Source organism: Poecilia formosa, unplaced genomic scaffold (genome assembly GCF_000485575.1).
Source record: "Poecilia formosa unplaced genomic scaffold, Poecilia_formosa-5.1.2 Scaffold354, whole genome shotgun sequence".
NCBI classification, from domain to species: domain Eukaryota; kingdom Metazoa; phylum Chordata; class Actinopteri; order Cyprinodontiformes; family Poeciliidae; genus Poecilia; species Poecilia formosa.
In genome coordinates this window covers 340,060-350,676 of record NW_006800293.1, presented here as the reverse complement: position 1 = coordinate 350,676, position 10,617 = coordinate 340,060, and the positions used below count along the sequence as shown (strand labels likewise).

Here is a 10,617-nt window from a genome sequence, read left to right as displayed (position 1 = left end):
GGGTGTAGCGGCTGGCCAGCTAGGAAGTGTGTGTGTGCGTGTGTGTGTTCACATGTTTGCAGTTATTTCCTCCAGGCCTTGCAAAAGTATTCAAATCATTTTAACCATATACAAAATGTTTGATGTATAAGCCAACACAAAAAAGGGGTCATTGTGAAGTGGGAGGAAATAATTCGTGCTCTTTCTAAATACATTTGTGAAAAGTGTTGCATCGTACTCGCTCCTCCACTAGCTAACACTTTGTACAATAACATCTCACTCCAGTTCTTAAGGGTTGTAAAACACCTCAAGCTCATTTAAGCTGCATGTCAAGCTTCACCAGACAAGTTGAGCAGCAGCGTTGTCTGGCAGCAAGATGATCCTGGGTTCAAATCCCAACCTGGGTCTTTCTGCATGGCGTTTGCAGGTTCTACCCATGAATGCGTGGGTTCTCCATGTACTCCGACTTCCTCCCTCACTCCGGAAACAAACTGTTAGGTTTGGTATGAGAGTGTTTGTCCTGCATGTCTCTGTGATGCCCTGTGATGGATTGTCGACCGATCCGGGGTTTACTCCTTACAACCCAACAAGAACAAGCTGGTAAAGACGATGGGTGGACGAATGGACCGTGGATCCTCAGCTGTATTTAGGTGTGGACATTGATTACCTGACATCAATCCTAAAACTGTTCAGTTGCACCTTGGGACCAGAATAGAAGGCTGAGAGGCTGATGAGGAGTAAGTGTGTCAAGATGATGTGAAATGTTTTCTGGCACGCGTAGTATTTTGCAGTCAGCCTGGGAAATTTGGTTTAAGAGACCAGATCCGACCAGAGCTACATTTTTAATATTTGGACAGTATTTTTTGATGTAATTGTGCAGCACATGCTGCAGTTCTGCTTTTGTATAGTTTCTATTTTTATCTTTATGTGAATCTTCATGCTTTGATTACCAGTCACTTTGCAAATTCCTCGCTGTGTGAGACAACACAGTAAAAGTTTTTACTGTGTTGTCTAAATAGCTTGTGGCAAACTGGAGACACAACTTCATTTGGCTTCCTTTCAACAGTGGCATTCATTTTGCTAAGTCTCCTTAATGGCCTGGATTTGAGACTAAACAACTAAGAGACATACTTTCCACAGTTTCTACCACCTCACCTGTGAATTTCTGCAGCTCTACCAGCAGTGCCATGGTACTCTTGGCAGCTCACCTCTCACCTCTGAGACATTCACAGAACAGCTGTATTTATATTCAGATTAAATACACAGGTGGGCTCTATTAGTTTAGATGACCTCTTAAGGTTACACGAGATCAGGGGTCACCAACTCCAGTCCTCGAGGGCTACCATCCTGTAACTTTTAGATGCGTCTCTGCTCAAACACACCTGGATCAAACAAACTGCTCGTTTCCAGCCTGTTGCAGAGAGGACTGAATGCTGGTGAGGGAATTCAGACATTTTGGAGCAGAGGTGAATCTAAAAGTTGCAGGATGGTAGCTCTTGAGGAGTGGAGTTGGTGACCCCTGCGCTAGATTATATATAAACAGTGCATTTGGTGGTTCTGCTGCAAGAAAATGTGGAAATGGTGCATCAATGCTTTTGCAAGGCTCTCCATTACCCCGTTTCCACTGAGCGGCACGGGTCAGTGCGGTTCAGGCTCATCGTCCAGGGTATCCGGGAATGACACGGTGCAATTTTGTTGCCGCTTTAACAATAGAAACAGACATAACAGCATATCAAACTGCACTAACCCATACCATACCCGCTCAATGAAAACGAGGCATTAGTTAAATGTCCAACACTCACATGCTAAAACTACTGATTACTCAAAATACCAACAAATACAGGCTGACAAAAAAAAGGTCAACACACAGGGATAAGTATGCCAATGCGCTCAATTTTTTTATTGCACAACAAGGTATTTTATGTCTGTTTATGGATGCTGAAACAACATTGCCACTGACTGACAGACCAGCTTATTGAGATAAAGCAGGGTGTGGCTCTGTGTTGTTGACCAACAAAGGTGGTGGACAAGACAGCCTTTTGGACACAGGAGCAAATCAGCCCCTCACCCCAGCCACCGGCTGCGTATCCCAGTCTGGAGAGACAAGACGACAAACCAGCCCCATCTCCCACCACCCCCACCGTCATTTTAGGCCAATTTGGTAAGCGCTGCGGCTGGGGCTGGGAGCTGAGTTGTCACTGGAATATAAACATCAACTTAAGACAGAGTTGAAGTTGAGTAATAGCTAAGCCTGTTTTTGTACGAGGAGAAGCCGAGAACAGCCTGAGATGTTTGCAGACTGGTTTTCATCGAGAGAGGAGACGTGTTTCAGAGATCTGTGCTGTCATCTTCATGGTGCTGGTAAAGTGTGTCTGGATGCCCACACTGAGCTGTTCGTGCAGGCTGTGGAATGCTACTAAGTCTAGGATGTGCTAGAGTCAATTCTAGAAAGCATTTCAATATTGTTTAGTAGTTTGAAAACAACTGTGGTTGTGACCTTTTATTGGTGTTTTTTTTTATTATTATTATTTTATTTGTGCTGGCATCTCTCAGCTTTGTGTGCCCCCTAAATGGCATCATATTCTCAAGTGGGACCAACATTATAGAAGGAAAGGCACAGGAACACACACACACACACACACACACACACAAACTCAAGCACACAGAGTCCTGAAGCAGAGAGAAGGCTTAGGTAAGTTAAGCAGGCTACAGTAGCTACGACACAAAAGTTAAACTGTAAGACTAAATAAAATCATAAAATCATTGTACAGTAGTTGGTACACAACAGTTTCTAGATTTGAAGGTCCCACAACAATCACACACAGAACTCTGCTTAAATGAGGAAAATACGAGCATGCACTCTGCTTTTATCTGTCATCTAACTCACCTGGGAGTCATGTTTAAGACTTGCTGTGTTCTCAAGATTTGGATTCAGTCTTGGACAGAATTATTTTTCCCTTTAGTGGCCAAACACCAGATCAGTGTGCAACCAGCATCAGTGTGAAAAGCCAGCACAGGCTGATGATAATCCAGCATATGAACAGCCTTTTTTTTCTGTTTTTTTTTATTTTTTTTATCATTTTGTACATGTATTTTGATTTTGTGCAAGCATTTCCACAGTTTTGCTTGTTAACTTCTGCTGTTTTTGGCTCAAGCAGCTTTCCTAAGCTAATGTCTAGACTGCTGATATCCACCAGGAGCTAGCCAGAGCTCACCCTCCCTTTGTAAAAATTATGCTTAAACACCAGTGTGTGGCGAAAACCCGAGAAGGCGCCCCACATCTCTGTGTATACCATATGTACAGAACATGAACATACTGAGTACAGCGCGCATGGTGTTGGAAGGTTCAACCCAACGTAAAATGTGCAATTTTGTGTTTCCCCTATCAGGGAAAATTATATATACTGACATTGTCATTGTAATTTAGCAATACTAGTCATCTAATGGTTTGTACATATATTGCAAGTTGGAAATAAAAACACATATTTGCATTTTTACAGGCACATACATACCACAAAGGAGACTATGTGGAAACTAGATGTACTAGGCACAAGGTATATACAGTCCAAGTGCAGAGGGCACATTGCAAATATAACTCATAAATCTACAACCAAATAAAACTGACTGATAACTCAGCGAGAACAGACAAACATAAGACCCTGATTTGCTAAAAAATCAACACCAAGGCATTCAGTACCCTCAACATCTGGTACAGCAAGAGTGAGAGGCTTGAAACGTTGAGATTCTCAATCACTGTCAGTCAGTGCCAAACGCGCTTGAAGGAATCCGTTCCCACTTCACAGCAAAGTCCAGAAGAATAATTACTAAACACAATCACACTTTGAACCGGCCTGCCATCAGGCTAGTGCAGCACAAACGCGTCTCAATGGCAGCGTGAAGCCGACACACTGAGCGACCCGTGAGACAAACACAAAAACAGATAAACTGGCAGTGTGCGCTTGGCCGGGGCTGTATCAGGCCTGTGGCTGACGGTTCAAACGATCAGAGTGTCTCCTTTGAGTGGGAGGGAATTACACACTGGTACATGTAGATGCAATGAAACAGAGACGGTGCCTGATATTGCCTGAAACATTAGCTCTTTAATTCTCCATTCATCTTGCTCTCGCCGACTGTGGACTCATTCAGAGATCTGCACAGTCTTGATAGCAGCTTAACAGGGCAAACTCTGGTATTAGCAAAAAAAAAAAAAGGAACTCAGGAGAAGGACCAATTAATCAGACAGAACAGCACTGAAGCGCACAGGAAAAACACAACTCAGATTTCATTCAGAATGGTTGTTGGTGTTTTGGTGTTCACTTTTCCCACAGGAAATGGAAAAAAGAAAAGAAAAAAATTCATGATTCAATGTATCACTGAAAGGCTGGGGAGGCGGTAATGTGACTCAGGAAAGACTAAAAGAAGTTTATTTACTTTTTTGTGGAACAGAAAATGTAATTTTGTTTGCTTTATTGCAAGAGTGCCTCAGCTAGTTAGACATTTTTGAAATGTAGATTTACTTCAGTAATTCAGCTTAAAAAGTAAAACTCGCATTATAGATTAATTACACAATTCAAACTTTTGTTTCCATTAATTTTGTTGATTATGGCTTACAACTCAGAAAGCTATTTGGCACGAGACCCATAAGTCAGAAAGCTCCGACTCTCTCCACAAGGAGAACAAACCACAAAAAGCCACTGCTAAAGAAGCTGGCTGTTTATAGCATAATATTCAAGGATATTAATGAGAATCTGAATGGAAGAAAAAAACAGTTGTAAAATAAAAAGGTGCACAGTAACAGAGATGAGAATGAAATTATTCAGAAAAAAAAACTTCATTCAAGATTCTGGGAAGTTTCAACACTGGGTCTGGACTCAGTGATCATCATAATGATGATGATAGATACTTCATTCATCCCCAATGGGGACATTTATGCTTCCATTTCAGTGCTTTAAGAGCCACCACACACAGATCTATCTAGGGCAGACTTTGCATTATTTGTTTAAAGCCAGTCCTGAACCAGAGATGTCAAAGATGTTTTATCCTGACTAAGGAGAAAAAGGACTGGACGATTGCCAAGTGGCCCACAATATGCTTTCCAAGATGGGAGGAAATAAAAATAAAGATCCCTGGATATGGAGGAAAAGTGGAGAGGCACATAATCCAAACTAACCACAGTCCAGGCTGAGGTTTCCACAGTTAAGTGGTGATTTTGGGAACAATTTCCACTGTAACTAAAAATCAGCACAGCCTTACACCAGGAAACTTCACGTGACAAGCTTTACAGAAATACTGATTTAACTTTCTAACATGAAAACCCACACTAACAACGTCCACGTTGAGTTTATACAGACCAAAAGGCTTATCTGACCTGTCAGTGTTATCAAGAGGCAGGTGAAAGACAAAAAACTCAACAATGAAGACAAGCTGAAGGCCGCAGTTGAACTAATCTTAGGCTTCCTTGACATCTCAGCAGAACCTCATGCCAAACACTTCCTTGTTGTGTTGCATTGACGCAGTAATTCATGCAAAAGTCAAATATTGAGTGCTCATAAAGTGGAGTAATGATAGCCATAATCATCAAAACAAACAGAAATACATATGTGCTTAAAATAGTTACGTTTTTAATTTGAATCACTACAATAAATAAACATGTTAATCACCTTTGAATTTTAGTTCCGGGTGTATAAAAATGACCAAAGGTTCACAAGCCACACAGCGAAGCCCTGGAATAAAGACAGTCACCAGTTTTTAAGGTCTCACAACGAGAGATCAAGCACTCAACAATCTTAGGCTCTATTTTATTTTATTTTTTTTCTGTGCCAATTCGAATTACTCAAGACGATTAAGTAAACGAGCTCAAAATATGGGAATAGGCATGTCTACATAAATCAATGGAAAGCCACATTGTGGCGGTCAATACGTCGCTGTGAGAAGGTAGCAAACCTGAGTGAAATGTCCAGTGAATTTAAAATTTGGCTCCAAATCGATGTTCAGAGCTGAAAAAGTTTGGCCACCATGTTTGTTTAACACAATGAACCAGCTGCCCCAGTTGACTTCCCTTTTACTCGTCTTTACAGCTTAACCACATATCGGGTCCAGAAGAAGTGCGACGACCGTTTTGAGAAAACAGAACATTGAATTTTTTTTTCGTTTTGTTTTTTTTTGTTTCTTTTTGATTACAAGGTCGTAGTGCAACACAAGGTGCTTGAGTGGACGTCCTCACTTCTCACTTTGGACAGAGAGGTTCAAAGTGGTTTACAGCACGCTCTCATTCGTGCCCCTTTTCAGTACATTTTTTTTTTTTTAACTTTTCTGTAATATTCAGATCCGGGGGTATTGGGTTGTAGTACAAATGGTAAATACAGCAATCTTCAACCCAAATAAGCATCGACAGACTATAAAAAAAGATCACACAGACACTCAGCAACTCATACAGCAATGCCCAGTCCCCCCCCTTGCATCATAAAATCCTCTGTCCCTTTATTTACATGGCAGTTTAAAACTGATTAGCTGTCGTCCTCCTCGTATGGCATACATTCAGCAGGAGAAGGAGTTTTTAGATTCAACGGGATCAGAATGTTTCGAATAAAAATAACCAAAGCCTCGACCCACTCTCGCACTTCGAACCAACGGATTTCTGTGCACCTAAAAGTGGGAGACATTCACCGAAGTTTTAGGTGATTTCTTTCTTCTTCTTTTTTTTCTCCCAACTGAGGCGTCCGAACCCCATATTGGCCACCCTATCAATTTAAACACTTGAAAATGCCTTTCAGGTGACATTTTTGAGGATCTGACTTGCTGAGCTCAAACATGGATTCATCCTGTGTCTTTAAACCAGTTGTAAGCAGTTAGTCTAGTGTGTGTTTTTTTCTTCTTCTTCTTCTTCTTCTTCTTCTTCTATTAACACAAAAATAACACAGCAACATACCCTTTCATTCCCTCACACATTTTTGGTTAAGGTAACAACATGGTCACTGGATTACAATACCTCAAGTGAAGCCACAATAGCTGCTGGATTCTTTAAAATTTCACATAATAAAAAACAAACAAACAAACAAAAAAAATACATAAAGAAACAAGTCCACTTTCCTGTACAGCATAAGTATAGATATTCATATTTATATATATATTTATATATATAGGCGGGGTAGAGTATTGCAGAATTATATTGCATGTGTTAATCGATGAACCTAGACAGAAACAAGCAAGTATACAGTATGGGTTGTTCACAAATGTTTCCTTTCAGTAAAGCTCAGATTATTAAACCATCTTTGCCTTTAGGGTTACAATCAGTATGTTGAGCAAACAGCTGACCTCTTTCCGGATGATTCATGAAAACAGGGCAGTGCCATCGTCAGCATTTCCAACCAGTCATACTTGACGATGCGTCGTTGAGTGCATGAGTCCCTTCTCTGAAAATGGAACCAAAAAGTATCAACAAAAACTCTCTGACGCACGCACACACACACACACAGCAACGCTCACATATATGCATACACACCAACCAAATATATGGCTTCTAACGTTGAATCAAGGCAGTTAAATAAATGGCATTTTCGTCTATGTTTCTTTTTTAGTTGATACAGACACAACCAGACTTGGTGTTCAAGCTCAACTTTGGTTTTTGGGTAGATGCAATGAATATAATGTCCTTCCTTACTTTTTTCATCGACTATTTACACGTTGATGTAAGATCGACCAGCGGTCTAAAACACTAACTCCACTACTAGTTTGAACGATATGAAGATGTGTGTTCTTTTGCTACGACAGCTTATACGGAGAGAGAGAAAAAAAGTACATTTAAAACACTTTTGAACGCTTAAAATGTCATTGTCATTTGACCTGAAGTCCCTGATTTTCATTTTTAAGTCCAGCTCCTGCTAGATTGCATTGCATGGATTCTACACAGTATGTAATTGGTACATTAATCATACTTTTCGTCATATCTTTACAGTAAAGTCAGCGATATGCAGTAGGTGTTTGGAAGCAGAGTGAAAGGGGTGATACTAAGACTAAAGGTGCTGGCACAGCGGACCAGACCAGTTCGACCTTAATTTTATATACTAATATAATCGTATTTGAATCCCCGTAGTCAAAGTACTTCAATACTTCGAGCAGCTCCTTTCTTCCTGCTGACACCAGCACACAGTGCACCCAGGCTGAAAGACTGGTGGCGCTGGCAGTAGCTGATTGGTCATTTAGCAAGCTGAATGATCAGCTGGACTGACCTTAACCGCACTGATTCTCCTACAAAAAAAAAGGCCTCTCTACTGAACTCCACTAGGGTCACAAGTTGGAAGACAGGCGGGATCTGGCAGAGTCTAGCTCCGGAAGGCTGACAATCGAATCTTTCTTGGGAACTCCGGAGTCTGGAGGTCCCGGCCCAGCAGCTGCTGCTACTGCCCCCATCCCAGTAGGTCCGCCTGGAGGAGGAGTGGAGGCAAAGGCCACCCTCTGCTGGGCTCCAGCCGGTCTCCCCATGCCCGAGGGTCCCGGTAAGTTGTGGTGGGGAGGTTGTTGGGGGCCGATGGAGGAGTTGGAAGTGCGGGTGGAGGGCGGGGGGCTGGGGGCTGCAGAGGAAGCCTGTGGTGTTCCTTCCTGGGGGAGTGAAGGCTGAGACGCAGACAAGGCCCGGGTGTCCTGGCTCAAACTACCCATATGGAGAGAGTGGGTGCTTTTGTGTGAGGCGGGCCTCTGCTGGGTGGTCTGTGTGGGGCTGGGTGCATGGTGCTGGACAAGGGACAACTGGGACCCCGACGGTCCCACACTCGCCATGTACTGAAAAGTCCGTCCTGTGGCTGTGAGCGGGCTTTGGACCGGGGGGCTAGAAATAGCAGATCCAAATGCCCCTCCGAGTGTTTGGGGAGGTTGAGACTGAAGAGGAGACATTGAGATTGGACTGGACAAGTTCTGCATCACCTGGAACCGTCGCACCATGCGCGGGGACTGCAAAGTCCCCGGGCCCACCAAGGGGCTGGCCATCTGAGGGCAAAAGCTCATGGCCACAGCTTGCTGGAGGGTGGCAATTGCAGAGCCAGACTGAGGCTGACCCGGAGGGGCAAAGATCCCACCTATAGAGGGAGTCATAGACATGGCCCTTGGCCGCTGCAGATCCACCAGTTTCACCATCTCGCGGTCATATTTGACGATCTCCTGGATCATTTCGTTCTCCCTGTTGTTGAAAACGCCGGAGTTGAGATCATGCTGAACCTTGTGCATCAGGATAGAGTTCTTTTTACCTGCAGGAAGGAGCAAAAAATAAAAATAAAAAACAGAGGCAACATTAGAGAATATAAAAAGCAAGGGCAGTACAGAAGGAATAAAAAAGCTGAACTATGCATAAAAACAAGCAAATTAGAATTTGCAAAGAGAAAACAACAGTAGCTTGATACAGGATGTGATGTCCTTCACACCAGGTACATCCTCTGTTCAAATAAGCCCTAGGGGAAGTAATGGAGTCACTTTGTACCTTCATATATTGTTACAGTGTCCTGTGTCATTTTCAGAGAACAAAGCATATAATTGTACTGCCCCATCTACATTTACTGCCTGAAAACATTAGACTTTGTTATTGGTGACAGTATTAGAGTTAGGACAACATATTTTCTGCCTTGAATTAACCCTCAGCCTAGCCTAGATGAATCTTTACCAGATTCTTGCATAATCATCCCAGTGATGCTTTGATGTAAATCTTTGGATATTTGTTGTACCTATGCGATCTAGACGATCAATGGCGACGGTTTCGAAGGCTCTTCTCATCATTGGATACTCTTCTAAAACCTCGTTGAAGTTGTCAACTGACAACGAGTAGAGCCGACAGTACGTCTCTGCTCGCACGCTGGCTGTTCGTCGACCCCTCGTCAACAAGCAAATCTCTGAAACAGCAAGGCAGAGCTTGAGAATAAACATAAGAGCAACAGCACCTAGGAAAAGCATCAAATCCAGGACCAAGACGACATCCCACCTCCAAAATAAGAGCCATCAGACAGCTTCATAGCAAGCGTGCCTTTGGTGATGACACTGCAAACGCCATGCTGGATGAAGTACATTTTTTTGCCAATGGTGCCCTCTCTTATAATATAGTCTTGAGGTTGGAACACCTCAAAACGTAGCTTTGTCAGCATTGCTGTAACAAAGTTTGGCTCCGCGTTGGCAAACAGCGGCATGGACGCCACCAGTTTTCGGCAGTTGAAGTTCACTATTTCCTAAAGAGAAATGAAGCGCAATCAAGCACAAATATACATACAGAGTGTGTCGTCTTTCTGCATAAAACCTGGCACAGGAGGAGCGCTGTAAGCCAGGCAAACACACATTTAGCTAAAACAAAGTCTGCACTACGAATGAAACCATCAACTTCAGTTTAACTAACAGATGAAAAATCAAAACTCGGAGCTTATTTATGGAAAATAGGCCAAGTTGATAGATCTTACCTCTCTGAGAGGTTCACTGAGTTCCCCCAGGATGCTTTCCTCGTCAAACATCTTGCCCTGGTACCTGTGCTCATAATAGTCATGGATTTTCTGTCGGAAGTCGGCAGGCAGCTTGTGGAAGGACATGTACTGCTCCACTTGTTTGTACTAAGAGAGAGAGTGGGAAAAACAGACATGATGTGCTTTTAATGCTCTGCATAAGAACAGT

At 42.7% G+C, this 10,617-nt stretch overlaps 1 protein-coding gene across 2 annotated transcripts in view; it reads right to left on the bottom strand.

The window, feature by feature from the left end:
- Positions 1-2,489: 2,489 nt before the first annotated feature.
- LOC103153548 (potassium/sodium hyperpolarization-activated cyclic nucleotide-gated channel 2) overlaps positions 2,490-10,617 on the bottom strand; it is a 37,082-nt gene continuing 28,954 nt past the window's right edge. For both annotated transcript variants that reach the window (XM_016662017.1, XM_007574509.2), the window contains exons 5-8: positions 10,410-10,556; positions 9,944-10,184; positions 9,690-9,854; positions 2,490-9,218 (exon numbers count right to left, since the gene is read on the bottom strand). In XM_016662017.1, the coding sequence (XP_016517503.1) occupies positions 8,266-9,218; positions 9,690-9,854; positions 9,944-10,184; positions 10,410-10,556 (1,506 nt within the window). In that variant the 3' untranslated portion in view covers positions 2,490-8,265. The remainder of the gene's footprint in view (positions 9,219-9,689; positions 9,855-9,943; positions 10,185-10,409; positions 10,557-10,617) is intronic.